Source organism: Thunnus maccoyii, chromosome 13 (genome assembly GCF_910596095.1).
Source record: "Thunnus maccoyii chromosome 13, fThuMac1.1, whole genome shotgun sequence".
In the NCBI taxonomy this organism is placed as follows: Eukaryota; Metazoa; Chordata; class Actinopteri; order Scombriformes; family Scombridae; genus Thunnus; species Thunnus maccoyii.
In genome coordinates, this window is record NC_056545.1 from 25,402,133 (window position 1) to 25,428,913 (window position 26,781).

At 40.2% G+C, this 26,781-nt stretch overlaps 3 protein-coding genes across 10 annotated transcripts; 2 read left to right on the plus strand and 1 right to left on the minus strand.

Moving 5' to 3' along the window:
* pigl (phosphatidylinositol glycan anchor biosynthesis, class L) lies at nt 1–13,900 on the plus strand. Its single transcript, XM_042430611.1, has 7 exons — nt 1–299; nt 1,551–1,650; nt 8,954–9,044; nt 10,189–10,256; nt 11,274–11,305; nt 12,918–13,051; nt 13,375–13,900. Exons 1-7 carry the CDS (start codon nt 41–43, stop codon nt 13,501–13,503), a joined length of 813 nt encoding a protein of 270 aa, XP_042286545.1. The 5' UTR covers nt 1–40; the 3' UTR covers nt 13,504–13,900.
* Nucleotides 13,826–18,323, minus strand: cenpv (centromere protein V). Of its 5 annotated transcripts, none has more exons than XM_042430612.1 (6): nt 17,885–18,323; nt 17,200–17,296; nt 14,917–15,009; nt 14,572–14,641; nt 14,348–14,462; nt 13,826–14,066 (listed from the first exon to the last, which is right to left on the minus strand). In XM_042430612.1, the coding sequence occupies exons 3-6, from the start codon at nt 15,006–15,008 to the stop codon at nt 13,912–13,914; spliced, it is 432 nt and encodes a 143-aa protein (XP_042286546.1). In that variant the 5' UTR covers nt 15,009; nt 17,200–17,296; nt 17,885–18,323; the 3' UTR covers nt 13,826–13,911. The 5 variants fall into 5 exon arrangements, with proteins under 5 accessions (XP_042286546.1, XP_042286548.1, XP_042286547.1 ...); XM_042430614.1 differs by lacking the exons at nt 17,200–17,296; nt 17,885–18,323 and adding exons at nt 15,140–15,242; nt 15,394–16,561; XM_042430613.1 differs by lacking the exon at nt 17,200–17,296.
* ubb (ubiquitin B) lies at nt 17,534–25,841 on the plus strand. Of its 4 annotated transcripts, none has more exons than XM_042430610.1 (3): nt 17,534–17,641; nt 18,330–19,928; nt 25,082–25,841. In XM_042430610.1, exons 2-3 carry the CDS (start codon nt 18,338–18,340, stop codon nt 25,777–25,779), a joined length of 2,289 nt encoding a protein of 762 aa, XP_042286544.1. In that variant the 5' UTR covers nt 17,534–17,641; nt 18,330–18,337; the 3' UTR covers nt 25,780–25,841. The 4 variants fall into 4 exon arrangements, with proteins under 4 accessions (XP_042286544.1, XP_042286541.1, XP_042286542.1 ...); XM_042430607.1 differs by having other exon boundaries at nt 18,330–19,894; nt 25,279–25,841; XM_042430608.1 differs by having other exon boundaries at nt 18,330–19,894; nt 25,507–25,841.
* Nucleotides 25,842–26,781: the final 940 nt, after the last annotated feature.

A 26,781-nucleotide genomic window follows, 5' to 3' on the forward strand; every position in this document is an offset into this window, starting at 1 on the left:
TTTGTTTTTACACGGAGTGTTTACGGTAACGGTCAAAATAATGAGTATTTACCTGGCTGTCTTCATACTCTTGTCCTATCTGATTTGGATAAAATGCATTTTCCATCGACATCGGCGAACATTGTTGAAGTCGTTGAAACGCGTAACGAACATTTCATCATGCACAGAGCCAAACGGCGCTGACGTCACCGCCCTGATCGTAACTGCGCATCCGGATGATGAATGTATGTTCTTCGCGCCAACGATTATACGGCTGGTCGAGTTAAAAGCCAGTGTTCATTTGCTGTGTTTATCTGAAGGTACGGTGGTGTTGTTTCCACAAATAACGTTAACAAATTCATATAAAGTTATGGAGAGTGAATCATTAGTCGTGTGGCTTGCTGCTAGCTAACGTTTCTTAATATTATTACGTGTTTTTTAGTGAAATGAGTTAACATAATAGGTGACAAAAAATAAAAGTAAGATTTCCCTTAAAGGAAAGTGAAATAGCATGTCTCCTAAAACACTGGCGTGGCTTTGTCAATAGTTACAATGTTTTCTTAAGGTCAAGAGTTTTTGAATGTGTGGTAAAATCAAAGTAAGAGTTGTCAGCCCACTCAATATTACGACCTGGAAGTTAACTTCCGATTCTGACTTAAAAGACACATAAATAATGATATTTAGCGGCGATTCCCGTTTTTTCACCACTTACACTCATTAAAGAGTGTTAGACATCGTAGAAAAAGCCTAAACGCTGTTTAAACCCTCTTTCGGATTTGTGAAACCTTTATTTTGCTTATGAAAACAGAAAAAAGGGTGGTTTCACTGATATTTCTCCATCCTGACCACATTAGACCAGGCCCAAATCAAAAACCACTAAACTTAGATCTGTCAAATCTGGACTAGATTATTATTATTAAGATATGACAAGTCTAAATCGTATAGTGGTTTTTTATCTGGACCTGGTCTAATGTGGTCTGGATGGCAGAATATCAGTGAAATCCCCTTTTTTGTTTTCACAAATAAAATAAAGGTTTCACAAATCTGAAACTGTGTTTTAATGACTTTCTGGAGTTTCCTTGTTAATCTAGTCCAGATTTGACAAGTTTAGGTTTAGTGGTTTTTGATCTGGACCTCATCTAATGTGGTCTGGATGGAGAAATATCAGTAAAACAACCCTGTTTTCAGTCTTAAGGAGCAAAATAAAGGTTTCCCAAATATGAAAATGGGTTTTAACAGCTTTCTACGATGCTTAACAGTCTTTCATAAGTGTTAGTGGTGAGGTGAAAAAACAGAATCAGCCACTAAATATAATTATTTATGTTTCCCTTAATTTTCCCTCAACTCCAAATCAGAATTAACTCCAGCATCATCTCGATATCCATTTAAATACTGAAGAGAATATAATTAAACACTTTTCACATCTGTAGAGCACTGAATTTAACATAGATCCAGATCAGCTGATGCTGGAGGACCATCATTACAGAGCTAAAGATAGCATGATATTTCAAAACAATGAAGCACTATGACAATACATTTACAGCCTAATTTGTCCCTTAAATATTAAACAGGAAACTACTACAATCAAGGAGCTCAGCGTAAGCAAGAACTTCTCAACAGCTGTGCTGTGTTGGGGATACCAGCTTCCAGAGTCACCATAACAGACCACAAGTAAGGAGCCATTTTACACATAATATACAAATTACATCTGCATTTAATGTTAAAAACACTGAGGTTGTGTTTCCTTGTAATAATTTGCGCTGTTGAAGAATCAGATTTGTGTTTTACATGTTTATACTGTACATGTGCATTGCTGACTCTTCATATGATTTAAACCTAAATGTAAAAACAAAACTTCAGTTCAGGAGTCTGGTCTCAACATTTCTGCCTGTTGGACCCCATCAGTCCCCTCCCCACCACCCACAGTCTATCAGAACAAAAAGAGAGTCGACCACAAACCCCGTCCTTCCATTCTCACAACAGAGCTGATCCAGCCTGGCCTGATGTATTACCCCTCTGTGTCACAGGGGAAATAAATGACTAGGCCTCATTGATAGGTCTGCCCTGTGGGACACACAGCCCCCTAAAAAGCTTTAAAAGCCCAGACTGACATCTATGTATATATTTATATTTCTACAGTATATCTGTCTATAAAATGTAAAGCAAAGCAAGTTTTCAAATGATAATTAAAGTAATTTAGTGAAATAAGTTCTGTGTAGTCAAACCATGATATTTGAATAATTCTGCCTGTAATGTTTACTTTGAGGTCATAGCAGTCTCTCATCACAAGGCTGGTTAACAATATTTCTGGGGAGGAAATTGCCTAGTAGTCAAGTGACGTCTTTTTCCTCTTCACTACTAAATGAAACTATTATTTTTTAGTCCCTCATTTATCATCAGTAGCCACTCAGCCATGTAGCTCAGATTTGCTGGAAACAAATTTGTGTGTCAAAAGTGTCAATCCACTTTTTTTTTTTCATCAGTGTTTCTTGTATTGTCATTGGTTCCCCAACAATATTCTTGCAGAGCTATGTAGGAAAATTAGTGGAATGAAAACAGTCGCATATTCCAGCTGTGTTTCAAGACCGCATACTACAGTACCTCAGAGAATTACTGAAGCAAATACACGATAAGAATTGTTTGACCACAAAATGAACAATGATTACAGAGTACAATATTCATTTGTTCAAATATTTTTTATCACCGTTAAACGCCATAAATCATGCACAGAAACAACTACGGTTATTGAAGCGAGGCTGTCACATTCAAAGCAGGGAGCAGAACTGAGATCCAGACCCTCAAACTATACTGTTGTCCAAATACTTGTGGAGCTCGCTCTTCTTCTGTGTTCTTCTATATTCTGTTTTGTTTTGTTGTTGATGCAGCTGTAAGCCTTTCAGTCTGCTGGCTCTGGCTATTGGCAAGGTCAAGTTACAGAGAAAGTAGTGGTAAAAGGTGAAGTTGAAAAGGGGAGGGTTTTTTTTTTTTTGTGGATCAACCCTGCAGCTTCTCTTGAAAATGTTTTGAGTTTCTGAGAACCTCCCGGCTGCCTACATGTGAGTCTCTACATGTTGGTTCACCAGGAGAGCTGCATGAACTCTGGCACTAACCTGGAACTCACAGTAATAAGCTGGCAACATGCCCGGGTTGTCTGCCCTAGAGAACATTGTTAGTGTGTGTGTGTCTTGTTTTTTTTTTTTTTTTAAACACACACATACACACAGACTTCACCGTTTTATCATCTTGTGCACACAGAATATAGCTGAACTTTGATCTCAGTGCTGTCTGCACTTCTGCTGAACTGGAGTGTAGCCCATTTTCCCTTTCTTTGTATTCTGTTGTTTGCCCAAAACACACACCTAATCAGCACTTTGAGAACCCCCAGCCCTGCTCACTCTCAACCACACTCGCTCTCTCTCTCCCTCTGGCCCTCCCCTCCTCCTCTTGTCCATGTCTGCTGAAGCCAACTGCCAAGGACTGTGGGATACATTTTGGCAACGCACTGAGCACTGCTAATGTAGGTCATTCCAAACTGTTTTTCTCTTTGTATGTGTGTGTACATGGCTAGCCACACTTTGGCTTTTCTCTTAACCTTCTCTGCCCAAGTATGTGCAGATGTACATCCTTGATTTGACCTCTCCTTGTTTTTCTTACTGACCATGTTATGTGCACAAAGAAAGAAAAAAGATGCAGCGGAGCAATTAGCGGCCTGTTAATTTTTCATGTTTTCATCTCAAACGCATAATGGTGAAGCAGTGTTTTAATGTCACAGACAGAGATGTGTTTCAAGGTTTAATTAACACAGAAATGCACACAAATCCCAGTAGAATTGTAACCATCTACTCTTTTGAATAGAAACAAAAGGCCTTTGCAACTTATCAGTTTGATTTACGCAGTATTTACACGCCTGCAATAAATCCTACCTTCATCAAGGTCAGTTTTTGTTGAAACTGTAGGAGAGTTGTTGATCTAACTTTATGGTCATTTTGGAGGTTGTACTTTGTGCTGCTGCTTGATAAGGCTAAGAGGTGTTTCTAATATTTTGACTACACTCATTAAGATAAATCGGATGGACAAAATAGATATGTATACGTCCATGAGAGAGTTATACAAAAGTCATTTGCATTGCTAAACAATTCCACATCAATCTTTTACAAGCTATTGATCTGAACAGGACTACATTTCATCTTTCTCCTCACCACATGTCAATGTCATCTATTAGAGCGCTGTCATTTTACAGTATTGTTATGTAGATTTGTTATGAAATTAAAAATTTAAATCCAGACAAATTATTCAAGGTCCATTAAATATCTCAGAGTGTTTTGTCTTAAAGTAACTGCAAAGTTCAATTTCATACCTTATTATTTCCTATATGTTCTCACTGCTAACTGCTTTGGCTTTATGAACCTACCACTTAACTGTAGAAGATATTTTATAAAATATTGGATTTTGGATGCACATAGCAAGAATGTTTTCTGTTTTTGTATCTGTGAAAGAATGGCCCTGTAAGCTCCAGTAGTTTGGGAAATGAATGTTGTGTCGAGACTAAATCACTACACTGTCACCGTGTAGAGTTGTGATGGATGTGGGGTTAGACGATAATGACTGGAGGTAAGGGTAACTCATGCTCAGTAGTTGCAATATGCTGCCTGTGCTGATTTCCAGACAAATCTCTATTGTTTTGGGACGTTTTCAAAGATCATTTGAAGCCTAAAACAGTGAGCACCTATGCTCATGAACTGGGATTTTTATGTGATTCTATCAAAGGCCAAAACTTAGAGGAGCTCTTCAGACGTTCAAAATATTTCAGTTTGGTTACCAAGCTGTGTTTTACTTCTTGACACTTCTCACTGGCTATAAAGCTGGACTTTTCATTTAGCCTTAGGCTTTGTCTTTGCAGTGTTCAAAAAATCCATATTAATGAGTTATTTGTTCTTGTAACGACACTTAGAATCCCGTCTTTGTTGAAATGAATGTAATCCTGGCAGTGAATATACATATGACCATTTCTGATACAAATCATCTTCATAATTGCCTCCATACAGTTAGAGTGCCATCACAGGTTTGAGATTTTTAAAGTCCTCCTCCACTCAAAAATGTGTTTTTTCTTCTTCTTCTTACAGTTTCATGTTTGAGCTTCACTGTGCAGGATGATGTGTGTGCAGAGTTTCACTGTTTTCACTTTCATCTGCTGAAAGCGGGAAGTTTCTCTGTGTTCACCTAAAGTTTAAGGCGTGTACCTACGAGCATGATTTGTGACATCACAACTACTTTGGAGCCAATCGCGGGCCAGGAGGCAACTTACACTAATGTGGAATCTTGAAGCCTCCAAGACACAAACACTGAGAACAGACTTTACACTGAAGTAGGAGACATCTTGTATCCAGCTGTTAAACTTCAAATGAACAATATTTGCATATTTATAGATTCTGGAATTAGTTTACGAGGGAGAAGATGTCATTTTAAGGATTTTAATTAGATAATGGAACCTTTTTTGTTGAAAAAGACTATTTTATATACATCTTAAAACATGTATGCAGGGGGTCTCAAAAGCTTTGAGAAAAATCTCAAACCTGTTAAAATTAGAAATGAGGAGGGAAAGTATTAATTAGCAGAATATATGATTGTTACGTTGTATTTTTTTGCACTATTGGCTATGTGTATTCACTATAATCTCATTCATCAAGGCAGCGTGATGCACTGAATCTACTGGACTTTTTTTTGCTTTCCAGCTTAAGTCTCAACAAACAAAAGTCCAGCACACAGTGCGGGTAATGTTTCATGATGACAGCTCTGGGTGAGACTCGCTCACTCACAACTATAGCCTAGTTCTCCAAGATGACAGGAATAACACATGAATTCTGTTTCTAAATTGGATTTTTCCTTTAATGCTCACTGAATAGGACAGCTGTGTTGACAGTATCTGGGGCCCCAGTGCATGTTGGGGCCTTTGTGATCAAGCTCGATCTGAGCACGCTCTGCTGCCTCTCCACTTGCACTGGCTTGACCTCTGTCTGCTCCCTGGACTCGATTATAGCTGCTCACTGCACAAATCCAACCGTGTCACTTCTTCACTACATTATCCATCAGACTGAGCTGAAGCCTCACTTGCCACATTTCTTTCTGCATTTAATAATTTTAACCCTGTTCGTGATAACATACTTCAGATTTGCTTTAGTTCAAAATCTTTGCTCAGAAGTAAATCACAAACTGAGAGGCTTTTGTTTTTGATTGGAGGGGTGTAATTGTCTGCAGGGATGTGTAAACAGAGCTCACCACTAGTTTCTGGCAAGTAAAGCCATATTTGCTGCAGTAACATTCTATCCTCACACCGGTTTTAAATATACATTGATCAGCGGTAAAAATAGCCCGAGCTGATTTATAAGCACATGGCAGGACGCAGTAAATAGTGGTGAGTTGTTCCAGCCCTGCCACTGACCTCTGGCTGTGCTTTTATTCTAGATACATTTGTCACCACACATAGTCAAACAGTTGCTTTTCCCATTTACCGAATCTTGCAGCCAGCAGCAAACTGTAATTTTGTCACATTAGATTGCTGTTTTTCTGCACAACTTACTTTCAAAACAACACTAACAGCATTATTTCCATGGTTATTTTCATGACAGTTTATTACCACAACACCAGTGAATACTGGCAAAACCTGCAACCATAAATGTCAGTAAATCATTGTGAAACATGTGTCTATTGGTGTTATTACTGCAGTCGTAGCTGCCTTATTACACTGGGATACTGCAGGCGTACTGTCAGCATGTAGTGGCATCTCAGCCGTTCACAGCAGGACATATAATCTGACTGTGTGGACAGAAGTCTGGCAGTTTCACAGGCCTGTGGTCCATGTGACCAGACTAAACAAGCCCTCTCTCTCTTTCTCTCTCTCTCTCTCTCTCTCTTTCTCTCTCTCTCTCTCTCTCTCTCTCTCTCTTTCTCTCTCTCTCTCTCTCTCTCTCACACTCACACACACACACAGAATCCCCTTACTGGGCCAAAGTTCAGCAACTGCATACAGATGCCTGCAAGCAATTAGACATCCACATGCAAAGCTACAAAGGGGAGCTGGGGAGGTTACTTTAGGACATTTTGCACCGTTGCCATGGTGAAGCTGACACTCAGCCTGCATCCTGCCTCAGAAAGGTCAGGTGTCTTATATCTTTTGTTCATCCCCCCCCCCCCCCCCCCCCCCTCCTCCTCCCTCCTTCCCTGTAGGCTTGTGCTTAGCTACGGTTGGCAAGGCAAAATGTCTAAAATAATAAATGAATAAATGTAACAGTGGGAAAATCATGTAACATTAACAGCACAGATAGAGCTACAGTGAAGCCAAGCTGTGAACACAGCGTGTTATAATGGTAGTTAATATTCATGCACTTTGGCCAAATTCTCACTAAATCCTCAACTTATCTTTAATAGTCTAAAGCAGACAGAAATGAGGACATTAGACTTGTGTTTATTAATTTATACTGAATTTAACATCGGTTTAGATAAGATACAATTTCACATGCCGTCCTGATCCAAAAAACACACACAACCCTAGAGCTGCTCGATAAATCAGTTCATTCATATTTGTTTTAAAATGATGCAAAAAAACAACTGAATTGTAAAATTTAAACTATGACTTAAACTATAAACACTCGCTGATTACTTATATACTGTCATGTATTTATTTATATGTTTAAAAAAAGCACAATAATGAGCCTTACAAGTGCTGTTATTTATTATTCTTGAACAACTGTTATTGCACACATAGGCAGACTTGTTGATACAGTCTCATTCTTTTTTTCATTTTAATAAGGAAAACACTTATTTGAATCATGTCTTGGTCTTTGTTAGTTTTAGTGAAAAACAAGAAGATTAAAATCATGTATCGTTAAAAATTTGATAATAAAATCAAGATTTTATTTTTTGGCCATATCACCCAGCCCTACACAGCCCTAATGATATGTAGGTCACCGGTATCAGAGTGTCACAGCAGTGCATTCACTCGATGACAGACAGTTTTAAACTATCTTTGAACCCCCGACCCTCCGCCCCTCCTCTCTTTGACATAGCCGACCCCGACACCCCACCCCTTACACCAAAGCCTGACCCTCACATCACTGGCAGCCAATAGATTTGTGGCCATAATCCATCACTTCCCTCTACGAGCTCAACTGTCCTGCCTCATTGTTTGCAACTAAGGGGAGGGGGACAACTGTTGTCACGTCCCCACACCAACCCCCAATTTATGCACTTACATATACGTATGCATGCACACACTGTCACTTGCGCCACCCATATCCAAATGTACAACAACACGTCACGCCATTGATCTTTCTCCTTATCTTGTCAGCCCAACACCCCAACTGTTTACTTCAAACTGTCGTTCAGCAGGGGTTGTGTGTGTCCATTTGCTCCAGTGATGTCAGTCTCCCTTGTTGGTTGTGTTTTTGATCAACATAAAGCAGAGTAATGATAGCTGGTGAGAAAACTAGATTTGCTGCACTTGAAATGAAACACTCAGCACTTTGTTTTAGTTATGTGAACTGTGTGAACTGGCCCAGCGGGAGGGTTTCTCTTGAGTTAAGGGTGAAAGTTGAACAACCATAGAAAGCAAGGCTTTATTTTATAAACTGACAGGGGAAAATTATCTTTAATTCTTGCCAAAAATGGATTCGATGGCCAAGATATTGGACTAGGAATGTTTGATGTACGCTCCATGTTGTCTCCACCCTTAACCTCTGGACTTCCCAGCACTCCCGCGCCCTTTTGCAAATGCTCGGTTAAAGCCCCGCTGCACAGATATCTTCTGATGGGAAAAGAATAAGACTGCTACTCTTAAGAAACGTCCGACAGGTTTATGTTGTATTGTATGATTTCAGACCCAGTGAGGTCACGATGCACTCCTGTATCTCTGCAAGAACACTGCTGTAATAGTGCTGTAACTGGGTAGATAACCAGTGTCCCTTTCTTTCCCTTCCAGAAAACTTCCAGACGATCCCAAAGCAGAATGGAGCGTCTCCTTGGTCTCCTCTTTAATTGTGAAACACATAAGAGCTCATTCTTTCAACATGGTACGCTCTGCTCTGTGCTTTTCAAAGCAGTGGCTTTTCTGTCATTTCCTGTTTGACGTTAACACACAATTTCCTTGTCATTGTGTGTAAGAAATCTGTGTATTGTTTTGTTTTGCGTTTACCATATGTTTTGGCACCACAGTTTCCTAACTCATTATCCCAGTTTCACTGCGGTCTGTGTAATAATCCTGTCAGCCGCCTTTTCTTTTTGTTCAAACCCAGACTGTATTTTGAGCCTCCCTAAAAACCAGGGGAAATGGCCTTCTGCTGCAGTAGAAAGGATGGATCGGATTCAATTTCTGTGTTTACAGAGAGATTCTTATCAGCCCCAGTACAAGTTCCGCGCTATTAGCTAATGGGAATGTTGCAAATTTAAAGATTTCTTTTATCTGGTCTATCTCAACAAGGTTTAAAAAAAAGTGAATAGTAGTAGTATAGCTATTAAAACCCACACATCTTTACAGAAGATGATTGAGAAGTGAGCTCACTACTTCTGTCCTATATTTGCTGATCTCTCTTTGTTATCAAAGATGACAAACAAATACGCCGTCTCCTCCCATCCTGTCAGGCTCACTAGCAAAAAGTACACTAGAGAATCATGTCAGTCACGCATAAACATCCTCTAACAAATATAAGCTGGAAAAATGCACAGACATAACAACAACTAGAAGTGGACAGTAGTTCATTTTCCTGCTCTTAAACAGAATAATATTGTTTCTTTGGTCCTTCTCAGACTTCACTAGACTTTGCTCTTCTGTATATAAGCCAGAACGACAGACTCATAGTTCACAAGTTCCTTATAATATATGGTGTTTGGGGGATTAAATTTATGCTTGATTGCAAAGGCATAGTCATGGTAAAATACGCCTTAGCATAGCAAATGCCAAGTCTTTAGTCAAGCAGTTTTTCTTTCCCTTTGACCTGATTTTTTTTTTTTTTTTTTTCTCTTGCTTCCTCTGGTGTGCAAGCATGCACACAGAAAAAGGCTTTTAAATATCAGTTGTCAGCTGCCAAGCAGCTCCACAGTCAGACACAGAAACCCTTCCACTAACCCAAGAAAAATCTCTCTCTGTTTTTGCCTTCGCTCACTTTTAGATACCCAGATTCTGGCTTTTCACCCACACAGTGAGATATTTTGTTTCAGGTGCTGACCTTCGATGGAAGAGGAGTGAGCAGCCATGCCAATCACATAGCCATCTATAAAGCTGTCAGGTACAGACTGCATTTTAAGGCTTTGGCATCAAAAAAACAGATTTTTTTTTAAAAAACACCACCACTTGCGCATCATAAAACTCCCTCCAAGAACATGCAAAACACTTAAGACTTACATCAACATCCATCTCTCCAAAATGTTTCCCCATAAAGGCGCACACACACACCATGTTTTTCAGAATTGGTCTGTTACATATAGCTGAGAGGTCATCCAAACACAGTCCCCAGAGAGCAGCAGTAAATCCTGTCCCTGAAGTGGTGAGGTGGGAGGGAAGCTCTGGTTTGGAGAGGCAGACCAAGCAAGTTGCATCAGACTTTTGGTTTTAAAAAAAAAAAAAAAAAAAAAAAGTGCTTTGCAGTTTTGCACAGCGAAGTTTACGTTGCTGTTCCCATATTGCACCGATGCCTTCAATGTCTGACGTGTTAGTCATGATTTTTTCCCCTTGCTGAGCCTATATGGCTCTCTGTCAATCTGTGGGCCTCATCTGTTGATAAGATACAAGCTCTTCACATCACATCCCATGATTCCCATTAAGCTGAAGCCAGAGGGGCTGTGTACTGGTTTCACAGTTCTCTAAATATCAAGGGTTTGCTTTTGGGTTTATTTTTTTTGTCATCGTTAACAGCTATTGTGTACAGAAATGCTCGTTTGGAGGAAAACTTGACTTTGCTACCACCAAGACTTAAAGATGAATTGCTGTAGTGAGAGAAGAATATGAAATGGAAAATGATGTTGTTGCTTCACTGAAAAAAAGCTCACAGTACAACTGGACCCCAAAGAACTTGGCTGCAGTACTGCATAAGCTTACAGTCACTGACTTCTTACCCATTTGTGTTGTTATCAATGAAACCAAAACACTTTTAACAGATACTGGGAATTCGAAATATAACACTGGCCATTTTTTTGTCGAAGTTCCCAACAGAAAACCTGTCAGTAGGCTGTATCATCTCTTAAATAACAATGTTTGCATTTGTGACGTTTTCAGTGGGTAACATTGTTCCTTTCTCCACTTGCAGGCACCTCGCTTCCACTGGGCAGGTACCCAACGGTAGGTTTGACACAAAGAAAACTTTCTGTTTATATTTTTATGTGTCTACAGTATCACAGGTCTTTGTGGATTTACAGGTGACTCAGAAAAGTTGTCTATAAAATTCCTTCCTCAAAAATTTTTGAGAAAGGAATTCTGCTCCAGTAAAAAGTCAAGTGATCAACAGCAGATAACTGGTTATGCTGGTTTGACTGTATCCACATGTGAGGGATGATGACAGTGAGTCCACCCACTGAACACAGGCCTTATTAATTATTCATCTTTAGGTAGCATTTTAAATTAAAGATACAAACTGCTTCAAAATCAGACAAGACAGAAATGACTTCCTCACATGAGAAGCACCACCTCTCTTCCAGTCTGCATTTTCCACACTGAGAACCTTGGAAAGTACTGGTTAATACTGGCTGAGACGAGGTATTTTGTTAATGTGCAGCGCCCTCTTCTGTTCAAAAGGGCTGCATGAGTCTTCTGTCTCTATACATTTTGGTCTGCTGGTGGCAGCAGGAGGCCAGCTGGGTATTTGAAACACCATTTGCAATACTATTGTTTTGCTTTCAGCTGTGTTGTTGCCCTCAAACTACATATGTTGTCATTCCAAATGTCCGTTGTTCCATACCGTCTTTTGCTGCCAGATTAAAAAATTAATGTACCTTTCCTTCTTTTCTTTGCTGGCATCTTTACTGTCCAGGCATAATCAAAATTTATGCAAATGAATCCCTAAATGTCATCCTAGAAACTGTTCAGAATGACTGAAATCTTACTTTGTGTTGCTTTTGAAAGGTCATGTCTCACGATGACGCCCATGTGGAGTTTTTTTTTTTTAAAACAGGATATGAAAGGAAAAGTAGGACAGAGAAGTGGCAACATGTTGGAACAGAGACTCATTACTTTGCTGGCTGGGTAAACATGCAGGTCCACAGAGCACACCCACATTAAAGTTTGAATAGGCAGAATGATAAGAAACAAGCGACACAGGCCCATGTAGTTAATCATATATGAGATCTAAAAGCACGCACAGGGCTGTGGGATAGCAGGAAAGACATTATCATCTCAGTACCAAGGTCACAGCAAACACACTCTTTATTTAGGACAACATGACTCGGCCTGCCTCGGCCTCTTTAGCCTTCAGTGAGTAATCTAAAAAAACAGCAGGGGTGTCATTCGTCTTGCTCACAGGTTATTTATTACCACAGAGTGACGAGGCGTTTACACCTCACCTGTTTGACTGGTCTGCAGCCTCTAGAGGAGTTTGGAGAGAATTAGGCTCAATGTAATTGTAAAGCCTCTTCACCTGGCTGTACAGCAAGACTCCCTGCTCATTACCAGCAGCTTTAAGTCCCTTGTGCCCCGCAAACTCCTGCTGCAAGTGTTTGTACAAAATTTCAGTAAAATGAAAGTCTGTGCTTGGTAATATAATGTTCTGGGGTTTTTTTTTATCGGGTTATCCAGTTTTTCTTTGTTTTTGTATGTTATATGTCAACTCCCCTATAGTAGCAGCGTATGTTCACACAGGAAGAACAGCCTGAGTGTGTGGCTTAGGGAATGTCCTAGTTAACTGTCTGCTGCTGTAGTCAACGTTAACCACTAACTGGGTCTCTGTCTGCTCTCCCAGACTGCTGTTTGCTCTCCTTGGTGACTGTTGGCCTCCTCAGGAAATACATCTCCCTCCTGGAGCTTCCTCTCAGCTGGCTGCTGCCCTCATGTCTCTGCTGTATTATTGGCTCCAAGGGCTACAAGCAAGCCAAAGTAAGCCTTGAAATAGACAGTTTGTTGGCACAAAATAACGCTGTCCGCTAATAGAAGATGCACGTGTTTTTAGCACATTGAAACAAGGGTAGATACGTGAGCTGAAGCAGCAAAAGAAGTAGAGATTCAGTTAAGAGACACTACAGTAAAGTGAGGTGTTGAGGTTTAAAATTGTGTCTCGTCTTGGACTCAAGCTAATATTATATAGAGAAATACATCTACACTAAGACATAGATTTTGACCATTATCGGCTGTTAACTGAGATCCCACAAACCACGTTACAAGTTATATAATCTCTCAAACAACCCTCTTTTCTTCGCCAGGCTGCCATGCTTTGTCATCGCACTCAACTCCTGTGGTTTCGTTACCTGTACGTCGCCTTCTCACGGTACATGTACGTGAACACGTTCCAAGTGATCCCACAGGGACCAAAGAACCTGAAGATTTACTAAAAGTTTGTCTCATCCAGAAGCACTGATTGTCTAGCTACCCGAATACAATAGTGGAAGTGAATTTAGTAGCCGTTTACAAATCTGATAAGCTGTTTTGCGCACAGTAAATAAAGACTTCTTTGATACCTTTTTTGGCTAAAGTTGCCTGAATATCTAAAGCACTTTCCATTATGATGATACAACAATTTTAAATAATACTTGACAATATTAGTAACTTCTGATGTCTTTCTATTATAGAGACCTCTTCATTGTTTTCAGTCATAACACTGTATACAGGAATTTGAATGTGACCAAGGTTTATGTTTATTTTCTCTTGATTTTATTATTGCAAAGATTGTTGAAAATACTGTACAATATTTCTGATATACTGCTGATTGAAATAAAAGTTTGATTCTTATATCAGTGGTGTTATTTTGTTTCTCTCAGCTGTACGTCCGCTGCAGGTTTAGACATGTCTCTGATGGTCTGGTGAGCTTGCATGCTTTCTTCCCACTTCTCCCCACAAAACTTCTCTACTGTGACACTTCGCACAGTACCTGGATCCAAACAGTGTGGAGCAACACCTGGAGAGGAGACAACAAGGGACAGATCATTGATATGTATATGCACAGCAGCCCTTTCTCTCCAGCACATTCTGATGACAACTTGGTTTTACAAGTTCAATTGTGCAGAGTATTGTGTTTCAAGAGTCGTTTCCTGTAGGGCATTAAAGAGCAAAGGTGGTTGGTTAGTTTGCAGTAAACACAACAGAACGAGTTTGGAGCGAACGCAGCAGGATGATAAAATACATTTACAACCCATGAGAGTGGTGTGACTGTCTTGTGCCAGCAGTTAGAGGTCGTACCGTGGCCGTCAGGGTTGGAGCGTGGAGTGTAGAAACTTTGAACCCCACAGGTTTTACAGAAGGTGTGTCTTGCAACGTGACTGTTAAACGTGTATGTGGTAAGATTATCTGACCCCTGGAGAAAAAAAGAGAAGGGAACAAAGAAACATTATTCATTTAAAATGCTCTCAGGATTTTTAGGATCAGTTATATAAAATATTTTTGCCAGAAGCAGGGCTTCCTACCTGCAGGAGTGTGAAGTGTTGTTTTGGAACAATGAAATGATTGTTTTGTTTCTTTGTGCAAATGCTACAGCTGGAGAAAAGATGTAAATCAGTTTATATTGCTTTGCTAAAAAAAAAAAAGTGTACAAAACATTGTTTTAAATATCTTTTAACGTGTTTGGATGAATGCCCAAACTTAAAAATGTAGTTTCTTTGCCAGAATTACATTTTTTTGGCAGACATCTACCAATTCATTTAGATTTAAAATAATGTCTTTGACAATCTTGTTTCCTTTGTAATACAAACATTTATTATTGAAGATGATGAAACATCTTGAATTACAATGATTGAATTTAATATCCGTACTTGCAATGGAAAACATAGAGATCCGGGGAACTCCAGACTTCAAATCTAACAGCCCCACAGTGGCAGCCACCGGTATGTTTCACAAGATCCATTCTGTAGGTAAAAAAAAACAAACCGTCATGATAAATGTATATCTTCCTCATATTTGAGTATTCTGGGGTTGTAAGCCTTTCTTTTCTGTCATTTTGATGCTGATAAGAAAAAGAACAGGAATGTTATTTACTCAAAACTCTTTCAGAAAGTTCTGGTAAAACCTGTGTGACGTGTTTGTTGTGGAAAGTGTTGACGTGGAACTGGACGTCCCACCCAAAACACTTACAACCAACCTTCCAAAGAAAACACAATGACCCCGATCAAAGTCCATCACTGATAAGAGTCACATTTACATTAAAAGCCTCACAGCTAGTTACACCTTTGACCCATTCACATGTATCGACGTGTTCATTGATTCAGCCAATTATATTCAAATGTAGGTACCTCTAAGAAAGTCCCACCGTCACGTTTGTTGTTCGGAGTCATGCGCATTTTTCATTTCATGTGATAATAGTGTGAGCTTCCATAGCACTGGGCTAGGCCTATTTTCTGCTTAAAAGATTGTTTTTCCTGGAACACTTTGAGACAGACCATAATTATTCCAAGCAAGGGGCTGGGCAAAGTACAGCAGACTTGCACAAACACATTCCTCATAGGTTGAACCAGTTCAGCCAGAAGCTCAGCTCTGTGTTGGAAAGCACTGGTGTGGTGCATCACGAGTTTGGTGTCATATGACAGAGTGCAGGAGGGGGATAATGTTTTGACCCAAATACATAAATTAGGACTCACCAAGCTGTATCATGGCTATGATCCGTAAATAGAAAACCCAGTAGGCTGCAGACACCTATGTGAGCTTTTGCTCTTTGATTTTATTTAGTTTGCAGTCCAACAGCTGTCTGCAATGATGATGGGAATAAAAGTGGGGGGTCAAATCACTGGTCACTACTTGAAGTTACCAGTAATGAAGTTAGACAGAAATCAGTACTTTTCACTACCATCCACTGTGAAGACCACTGACCTAAATCTCAGATGCTCAGTATGTTTACTCAGCTGGCTCATTTATTCACTCCGGGAACATAACTCAAAAACTCTCTGTACCAACTGAAAAGCCTTGTCTGACTGACTTTACAGAGGAGCCCTGCTGTCCCTGAGCAGTACTTAATTTGAGGGAGTTTTCCAGTATCACCTGGGCGTTCACATCATGCCAGGCATAGTTAGTGTCTTATGTTCATGGAAACAAGATCTTGTGACTCCAGCCAAAAAAAAAAAAAAAGCTTACCATTCTGCTTCAGGATAAATTACTGAAGTGGTGAATAAGGAGGAAAGATGAAAATCTGAAACTGGTATTACTTTTCAAACTATAAACTATTGAAGTCATTCAGCTTGAACCAGAGAGCTGTAACAATATGTCTATGTGGGAAGAAATAATCATATTTCAAGGCTTTTGAAGTGGTGGTGATGACTTGATCTCTCTGTAGAGTATGTTCATCAAGATGATCAGAATAACGACAAATATCTAAGTCACAGCTTACTCTATCGTTTGAACATATGTCCATATTTTCAGTGAAAATAGATTGAAACAACCTTAAAGTGAAACATGGATGAACTATTAAAATGAATTTAGCTACCCTAGTCTAGCAGAACACTTGAGGGTGGCTAAATAAGTAACAGTATATCCTTAGGCCTACTAAATATGGTCTGGTCAGTCCCAAACATTGTTTCAGTTTCAGTATTAAGGTCATGGCCATACAGTCTTTAATCGTGACTCATATTGTAGGCCTGCCAGATAGCCAGTATCAGCAAATTCTGCTTATCAAATGACATGTTTTTCAGTGGTATTCAGGTTGTCTATAAATACATGGTCTGTGTAATAAGGCCTGTTTAATTGCAAGTAAATGAAACAAGGTGGATAAAAGAGGCCAGCAGTGTTATCTTCCTCTTAGCTTAAAATACTTTGCCCTGCTGTCACAGCAGCTGGTAGCACATGTCCACCAAGCACGTTTCCATCTGTTACAGAATTCCTGTCTGCACATATCTTCACATAAATGAATATTCATTTAGAATTGAGGAGTTCATATTAATGCAATAAATATGATATTCTCGAAAAAAGGAATACAGGACAGTGTATGATACATAGACTACACTAATAGCCTATTCAAGATTTTTGTATATTTAGGTATCGTGTAATGCTTGAAAAGGTGTTATTATCCCCCAGTCATAAGCATAACTTAGTCATCAAACATTACTTACTGTTACACAGCAACCAATCACTGGTCAAACAAACAACTGCACCATCCAATCAGAAGCTCGGGGAAGGTTCTTGTTGCTGTGGAGGTTCTAGCAAATTCTGGAGCCAGAGCCGTAGTGTAGAGAGATATATCACTCCGCCGCTCAGTATATGTCAAAGTGTCGTTTTTCAAGCACTCTAATTTTGACTAAACGTTGACGTTTATGGGTAAATGTGTAATTATCGAATGAAAAAATGCAGTAAAAAATAATTCCTGTATATTGATAGTGCGTTACGGAGCGGTGGGAACTAGTTTCAACTGCGGATGAATATGGTAAGATGACGTATGCGGACTCCGGTATATAATACAGTGTTTGTCTGTACTGCAGTATAGATCTTCAGCAGAAGTCGACCAGAAGACGACTCGAGACACAAATAACAGATAATTTACTGCGTTTCTCGACTGTAAGTACACCTTCCCCCTTTTTAAAGTTTTGTGACTATTATACGTTTGAAAAGTCGATGAACTGGATGTTCTAATATCTTGTTTGGCGACTAGCGCCATGATTTTACAGCTTCACTTCAAAGGATGGTAACGTTATCTGGCATTAACAGTCCTAGATATCTGCCTTAAATTAACGATACATTTGACATAAATCTAAGTATTTTAGCTACATTCGTTTTAATTTTATATGGGTTGGTCACGACCTGTATTGTCAATCGGTTCCTCATCGTCGTCGACGACACTGTAAGGTTAGCTGATGTTAGCTTCAGCAGTGACTCGACATTTCCAGTGTCGTCCATTAGCCGAACAAAAGGGAGGTCAATATGATCTCAAAATGGCGCTCGACCTGGAATGGCTGCTCAGCTGCCGACAGCTGTTGTCTTGATTCACCGCTGCATAATCACTCTATATATTAATAAGTTATCTAGCTTTAGTGAAGATAATGTAATTTCAGCTTCCATTTATAGGTAAAGTCGTCATGTTATCCATGTCTTATAAACGGTAATCAAGGGGTTTTTTGTTTTCATTCAAACGCTAATTCATTATTACCCAATTTAAGGGAATAGTTATAAATAAAAGCATATGGGTAAATATAACGTTTTTGGTGTTATTTTAAACTCTTATATGATGTATCTGAATTCCTCATAGGTGCAAACATGCAGATCTTTGTGAAAACCCTCACTGGCAAGACCATCACCCTTGAGGTTGAGCCCAGCGACACTATTGAGAACGTGAAGGCCAAGATCCAGGACAAGGAAGGCATTCCCCCTGACCAGCAGAGGTTGATCTTTGCCGGCAAGCAGCTGGAAGATGGCCGCACCCTTTCTGACTACAACATCCAGAAGGAATCCACCCTCCATCTTGTCCTGCGTCTGAGGGGTGGCATGCAAATCTTTGTGAAGACCCTCACCGGCAAGACCATCACCCTTGAGGTTGAGCCCAGCGACACCATTGAGAATGTCAAGGCCAAGATCCAGGACAAGGAAGGCATTCCCCCTGACCAGCAGAGGTTGATCTTTGCTGGCAAGCAGCTGGAAGATGGCCGCACCCTCTCCGACTACAACATCCAGAAGGAGTCCACCCTCCACCTTGTCCTGCGTCTGAGGGGTGGTATGCAGATCTTTGTGAAGACCCTCACCGGCAAGACCATCACCCTTGAGGTCGAGCCCAGCGACACCATTGAGAACGTGAAGGCCAAGATCCAGGACAAGGAAGGCATTCCCCCTGACCAGCAGAGGTTGATCTTTGCCGGCAAGCAGCTGGAAGATGGCCGCACCCTCTCCGACTACAACATCCAGAAGGAGTCCACCCTCCACCTTGTCCTGCGTCTCAGGGGTGGCATGCAGATCTTTGTCAAGACCCTCACTGGCAAGACCATCACCCTTGAGGTCGAGCCCAGCGACACTATTGAGAACGTGAAGGCCAAGATCCAGGACAAGGAAGGCATTCCCCCTGACCAGCAGAGGTTGATCTTTGCCGGCAAACAGCTGGAAGATGGCCGCACCCTCTCCGACTACAACATCCAGAAGGAGTCCACCCTCCACCTTGTCCTGCGTCTCAGGGGTGGCATGCAGATCTTTGTCAAGACCCTCACTGGCAAGACCATCACCCTTGAGGTCGAGCCCAGCGACACCATTGAGAATGTCAAGGCCAAGATCCAGGACAAGGAAGGCATTCCCCCTGACCAGCAGAGGCTGATCTTTGCCGGCAAGCAGCTGGAAGATGGCCGCACCCTCTCCGACTACAATATCCAGAAGGAGTCCACCCTCCATCTTGTCCTGCGTCTGAGGGGTGGCATGCAGATCTTTGTCAAGACCCTTACTGGTAAGACCATCACCCTGGAGGTTGAGCCCAGTGACACCATTGAGAACGTGAAGGCCAAGATCCAGGACAAGGAAGGCATTCCCCCTGACCAGCAGAGGTTGATCTTTGCCGGCAAGCAGCTGGAAGATGGCCGCACCCTCTCCGACTACAACATCCAGAAGGAGTCCACCCTCCATCTTGTCCTGCGTCTGAGGGGTGGCATGCAGATCTTTGTCAAGACCCTTACTGGTAAGACCATCACCCTGGAGGTTGAGCCCAGTGACACCATTGAGAACGTGAAGGCCAAGATCCAGGACAAGGAAGGCATTCCCCCTGACCAGCAGAGGTTGATCTTCGCTGGCAAGCAGCTGGAAGATGGCCGCACCCTCTCCGACTACAACATCCAGAAGGAGTCTACCCTCCATCTTGTCCTGCGTCTGAGGGGTGGGCAGTAAAAGTGAATCATGATTCCGTGTTCTTAAATCTATGTCTCCAGTTAATGTGCTATGTTTAACATGATCTACATGGCTGTATTACAAAGTTGTTACATGACAAAGGTGTTTGCCTTTTACGTGACCAAAAGTTCAATGCTCCTCACTTAATAAAGGATTAAACTTAACTTGTGGTGTTTCTTGGTTCTGTTCTTCCAGTGATCAGGTGAATGATGATGATGATTAAAAAAAATATGGATATTTTTAATGTCCACAGTATTAACAAGAAATGGTAAAAGATCTGAATGCAGTGGGGACAAGTGAGCCCCAGCTGTTTTTTTCCTACTAATGGTGTGGTGAACTGTTATTTATATTTTGATATATATATATATATATATATATATATATATATATATATATATATAAGCAGTAATTCTCATAAACCTCTTGGGGTATTCATGTAGCTATGTGTGTGTTTATTCAAATATAGGCTAAAGCAAACAAGACATAACAACTTGGTTAATGAAAACTTATATGACAATCAGGGAAAAAATATAAGTTGAGGTTTACTAGCTCAAGTTTATTTCATTACACACACTAATGCCTTACATTATGTTACTGAAGACCTGGAGTTTTGGGGAGGGGTTCCCCATCCAGGGCCAATACAAATGTTTAATTCTGGTAATACCGTACATCAGTTTCATATTAATATCTGTGGAAGATTTGAAAAGTGGTATTTTGGGGACATTTTCAGCCAACTTTTATGACAGGTCTACTTAAGTATAAAAATAATTAATTTGGAGAGAGGTTACATGCAAATAATGCCCTAAAAACTGCATCACATAGGGCTACAAATTGATGATTATATGTTAACCTTAGTGTTGGCAAGCTGGAGTCTGGTGACATCTAGTGGCTTCCAAGGCAAATTACAATCTGCTGAAGAAAACTTTAAAACTACTGATGAATGATCTTTCTGCTCACACTATTGCCTCTGTACATTTCCGCAGGCCCATGCAGTGGTTTCTATCATAAAAAACATCTGGCTTCAGTCATAAGGTATATGTTAGAAGCATAGTGTGTAGAATTGTAATAAAACCAGTATTTTAACTAGTCATAAGTGCCAATATTATTACCCAAGGACTTTCCATGTCAAGTAAAGTACCCACAAGTCAATAATAAAAACCTGCATATTTATTAAGATGCAACCCAAAGCCAGCAGGTTTTTATGTGGTATGTATGCTACAGCTATGTCTGTATTCTCTAGACATGTAGATTAAGAAGATGTAAATTAAAAGTATTATCAGGCTCTTGCACAGTGATGTCCACCTGCCTCAAGAGTGCCACAAACATAACAGTGCCCAAGAAGTCAAACACATCCTGCATGAATGACCTCTGCCCTGTGGTCCTGAATCCCATAGTGATGAGCGACTTGTCATGCGGAACATCAAGGCCCACCTTCCTGCAAACCTGGACCCCTTTCAGTTCACATACCGGGCCAACTGGTCCACTGAAGATGCAATATCCACCACACTCCAACTCGCTCTAACCCACCTGGAAAACAAGGACGCCTATGCCACCCATGCGTTCAACACCATCAGACCACAACAGCTGGTGGAGAAGCTGAGTTTGCAGGACATGGACATTGGCACCTGCAACTACCCCATCCCTCACTTTACACCACATAGTGGACTTTAAGTGCAATATCTCCATCCTGCATCAGTCGCTTTCACAACAGTAAAATATCTTTCTGCAAACTCACTGCACTACCTCAGGTTTACCTTTGCTGCTATCTTAAGGATTTTATACTTTGGTGTACTTGTGTGTATTTATATAATTCCTTTATGTTTCTGAAACTTTCTTAACATATTTGCTAAATATGTTTTTAGTAATCTTGTGCAAGTGTACTGTTTTTGGAATTTCATTTCAATGTATGTGAGAATTAAGAAATGACAATAAAGAAATCTTATATCTGCTCAGTGAATTAAATTGTGAGCAGAAGCAATTAGTTTACTTGGACCCCCTTTGTATATCCTACCACTAGCCTATAGCTGCATTAAATCACATTACTGTTTTGTCTAAATGCCGAGTTCTCAGAGGTGGTCTGTCTGCCCTGTGTACACCCGGCATAGATCTACTGAAATCTTTCAACAACATGGTCAACTGTGAAACTGAAGAGCGTAAGATCAGCTTCTGAGTCCTCAGAACACATGAAGGGGTTGAAGGAATTCTTATTAATGAAGATGTGGCGCCATCTATTGTTGAGCATCGAGTGTGTTACATAGAGGAATGATGAGGGGAGGGCGGGGGGACAAACAAACCAGAGGTAGTGATCTCAAAATGGGTCCAAAAATTGAGTTCAAGGACCAACATGGGTCCCTCAGAGGGTCTAAAGTCAAATAATGAAGTTTACTAAAATGTAGTGAAAAGATGTAAGATGTGCTCTATAACTGGTAGGAGAGTGTTGGTACAACTGGGAACAAGTTTGATTTCAATTGACAGATGGAAGGCACACTGCTATTTGGTGACATCGTCAAAGGTTTAGTCTTGGCACATGCAAATTGTGCAGAACAAACACACTCTTTCAGTAAGATGTTAATTGTTTTCAGCATAAGTCAAGAAGAAAATGTGCTTAACTATGCAGTTTTTTATCCTAAGCTGGAACAGTTGACAAAGTGTGTTTGTGTTCCAGGAGAGAAAATGATGAATGTGTTTGTTTTACTGAGGGATAGAAGGTACAGCATGTTCATATCAGATTTCAGCACAAACATACTGTTTTATGTGCTGGAGGATAGCAGGTAGAACGGAGCCCAAATGTCTCTTACAATGTTGAAGCTGGATGATTTGTACATGTGACGGATTAAAAACACATTGTGTGTTTAAGTTCAGGAAGACGTCAAAATATCAGCAAGAACCAGGAGCAGAAAATTTAAGCATATACTATATACTTTTCAATGTGCAGTCTAATAAATGATTGAGGTGAAATCTAAACTTTTGTGCATATAGTGACAATTCAGGTACAATTTGGCACTCCAGCATGAAGAACTTTAGCTATGTTGTACTTGAACAGAAAGAGGTTAGGGATGATGCTGCAGTCTCTGGTGAGGAACGCAGTGTGGATTATGAATTGCACAAGGATTGTGCTGTGGCATTTACCATCTAATCCAAACCTAAACTGGCTCAACACTGTTATCTGGATAATCAGGTGTCAGCTGTTTATCCTGCCACAGGCATTTATCTCATAGTGCTGCTGATTTGACAATCTGCTCTCAGTTTGTGTGTCAGGAAGAGGAAAATAAATAACAAATACATGAAATGTGCCACTTACTAAATTCAGACAACAACCTGCTTCATACATATTCATTTTCACAGAAAAGCTGTATTTGACAGCAAAAAGGCAATGCAACATTTATTTAGTATATTTATTATGTGGGCCTGTTTTATAATCTGTGGGTGATTGCCTGCTTTAGTGTTGTCGAAACAGTATCAGCCCCTTGACCTGTTTAGACAGTTACACTAAAATAGCTTTTTAACACTGTATAAATCAGGCATACACAGTCTGACCTTTACTAGCATTTTTATCATTAAACAGTCAAATTACATACTTGGTTTTGTTACTCATAGATATATTAGTCCATATCATTATATCATTTAGTATGATAATGTAACATTATTTATGGGCTACCTGGTTGATACAGCTAGAAGGAGAAGATAAATGTCACAACAGTTGATAGCAAATTGTTAATAAAAAACTTCTCCATTTGTTAGCAGACTAATGATCTACTCATGTATTGTGCCATGATTGTCTTAACTGCATGACACGTGATTGTCTTAATGACTCATACCAGTCACGTGTCAATTCATTTCTTTGTGCACTTTAGTACCCTAAACAATTGTATTGTGAAGCGCCTCACAATGCAATTAGTGAGGCGAGTATCCCTCGGGCTATGTTAAAGAATGTTTGTTGAAGGACCAATAATTGTAACGAGTCTAACTAGTTTTATATTTATATTGCAGTGGGAATTAATAAGTTACCACTTGGGTACTATCAGTTGCTTTACGTTTTCCATTGTTTGCTTACATTAACTGTCAAAGGGTTTTTCTTCCGCCAAGTAATTCCACAGTTCATTTGTAAGCAAACTGTATTATTGTTCGTGTAGTTTCATGTGTATGACAGAGCTAAATGTACCCACATTAAGTCAACTAAACTCAATGTTTTAACCATGGACTGAATATAAAGATACTTTATATACAGTCTATGGTTTTTATCTATTGTATATACGAAAGAACCGGGAACTATTTTCACTTGCGGATGGATATCGCTCGATGACGTGTGTAGTATAAATTACCCCGTCCCCTTGGCAACTGCAGTCAGAGGGAGGTGTTTGTAAGGGGAAGCTGGACCTGACGCTGAAGCAAATTGTAAGTACAGCTGTTTTTTTTTTCAACAAGTAATATTCCATTTTATTTATTTCTGTTTTGACACCGGTTTGTAGCTTTCATAGACTTTACCTGCTGTCGCCTTTGTCCCCTTTGAGTAGCTAGGTAACAGCTGTGAAGGCTAGCTAGCAACCACAACATCATATTACGTTGCTAGGTTAAATTAATAACGCTAATGTAGTTAACCTTTTTCACGAATAATATTTTATGTCACCTTGAAAACAACCGTAATGTGAAAGACATGTGCTAAAGCAAGGTAACAGTTAACTGGTAACAATGGTACAACATTTCTAGCTGTATCGTCCATTAGCGGATGACGTTAGCTGAACAAAACGAAGGCAAACAACAATGGCTTATTTTAAAATGGCGCTGGTGCTCGAAACACCGACTTCCTACCAGTATGTTCATGGGTGTACAGTAGGATTTAGCTGTATAATCGCTCATAGGAAAATAAAATGGTTACTAAATAACCGAACAATGGCGGTGGTATATAAAGATACTGTATGTATCAAGTGATTTTAAAAATGTTGACAGAAGGAAGTCCTTCAATAAGGACCAAATTTTGAAATGTAAGATATTGTATTAAGAATGTGCTAGGCATTGTTTCATAGTAGGCTGGTGAAATGTTTTTGACACCTTGGTGTATCTGTCAGGCATACAAAGTCATTTTTGCTGTAGGCCTTGTTACATGAAAATGTATTTGTAACGTGGATCTTTCATTTTTCATAGGTGCAAACATGCAGATCTTTGTGAAGACCCTCACTGGCAAGACCATCACCCTTGAGGTTGAGCCCAGCGACACCATTGAGAATGTCAAGGCCAAGATCCAGGACAAGGAAGGCATTCCCCCTGACCAGCAGAGGCTGATCTTTGCCGGCAAACAGCTGGAAGATGGCCGCACCCTCTCCGACTACAACATCCAGAAGGAGTCCACCCTCCATCTTGTCCTGCGTCTCAGGGGTGGCATGCAGATCTTTGTCAAGACCCTTACTGGCAAGACCATCACCCTGGAGGTTGAGCCCAGTGACACCATTGAGAATGTCAAGGCCAAGATCCAGGACAAGGAAGGCATTCCCCCTGACCAGCAGAGGCTGATCTTTGCTGGCAAGCAGCTGGAAGATGGCCGCACCCTCTCCGACTACAATATCCAGAAGGAGTCCACCCTCCATCTTGTCCTGCGTCTGAGGGGCGGCATGCAGATCTTTGTCAAGACCCTCACTGGCAAGACCATCACCCTGGAGGTCGAGCCCAGTGACACCATTGAGAACGTGAAGGCCAAGATCCAGGACAAGGAAGGCATTCCCCCTGACCAGCAGAGGCTGATCTTTGCTGGCAAGCAGCTGGAAGATGGCCGCACCCTCTCCGACTACAATATCCAGAAGGAGTCCACCCTCCACCTTGTCCTGCGTCTGAGGGGCGGTCAATAAATGATTCCATGTTTTTACTTGATTTACGTGATGACCAAACCCAATAAAAGATGAGATTTAAATTTATGGTGTTTGTTCCTTTTTTTTTTTTTTCTTTTTTTTTTAGTACATTTATATAATGTGAACACTGTCAGAGCTGACGGTTTTCAAAGTAGCAGTAGTTATTACAATGGCTTAGACATTTATACATCCAAGCATTTATAATTCCATGTTGACTAATTTAATGCTCTCCTTCACAATTAACAAGCAACATAATATTCTACATATATTTGCAAAGTACTCCTTGTAATTCATGAAGTCAGCTGGTGTGACTGCATCCAGCTTACATGGCTTAAGTGCTTTGACAAGAATAGGATAAAGGTTAGATGTGCCTCCTTTGTTTTTCTTTTTACATTTAGTAAAACCCAGAATGTATGGACTGTAATGCAGGGTTTTATTCAAAGTTTTCCAGATAGCTGATCTTATTTCTTCTTTTAATCTCATAGACTTCATATGACAAGTATTAATTAGCTCATTAACCTGGGTTTGTTTTACTTAACATCCCAAGTAAAAACCCCATTACTCCAGCTGTCTACAAGCTGGAAACCTGGTTGAAAAGAAAAATTCAAAGGCCATTTATTGAAGAGTGAAATGACATACGGGACCACTAGAGGTCACTGGCTTACCAGTAGTTCTCACCCTGCAGGTGCTAGGAAGTTGCAGTTATTGCTTTTATTTGTGGTTAAAAGCCAGAGTGCCTTTAATGGATCCTACCATATTAGAACCATATTATGGTTCTAGTCCAAAGCGACTGCTTTGCAGATCCTCAGAGCTGCCTGCTGGTGTTTTGCTTTTGCAACAAACTACTGACACTGAATTTGAAACAACAAAGTATATTAACTAAGAAAAGTCTTGCATCATAATTTAATCTTTACACCCTGTTTTAAAACCTAGCTGTAAGACCTCAAACAAATGTGTTGCTCACACTGTGTATATTTCTAAATATTGTTTCTAAATATTCTA

Coding starts and splice junctions, on each gene's coding strand:
- pigl (XM_042430611.1), top strand. CDS start 41: ATGAGTATTTACCTGGCTGTCTTCATACTCTTGTCCTATCTGATTTGG. Junction 10,257..11,273: donor GCCATCTATAAAGCTGTCAG/GTACAGACTGCA, acceptor CTCCACTTGCAG/GCACCTCGCTTCCACTGGGC. Junction 11,306..12,917: donor CACTGGGCAGGTACCCAACG/GTAGGTTTGACA, acceptor CTGCTCTCCCAG/ACTGCTGTTTGCTCTCCTTG.
- cenpv (XM_042430613.1), bottom strand. CDS start 15,008: ATGGATCTTGTGAAACATACCGGTGGCTGCCACTGTGGGGCTGTTAGA. Junction 14,642..14,916: donor CTCTATGTTTTCCATTGCAA/GTACGGATATTA, acceptor TCTTTTCTCCAG/CTGTAGCATTTGCACAAAGA. Junction 14,067..14,347: donor CTCCAACCCTGACGGCCACG/GTACGACCTCTA, acceptor TCTCCTCTCCAG/GTGTTGCTCCACACTGTTTG.
- ubb (XM_042430610.1), top strand. CDS start 18,338: ATGCAGATCTTTGTGAAAACCCTCACTGGCAAGACCATCACCCTTGAG. Junction 19,929..25,081: donor TCTTGTCCTGCGTCTGAGGG/GTGGGCAGTAAA, acceptor CATTTTTCATAG/GTGCAAACATGCAGATCTTT.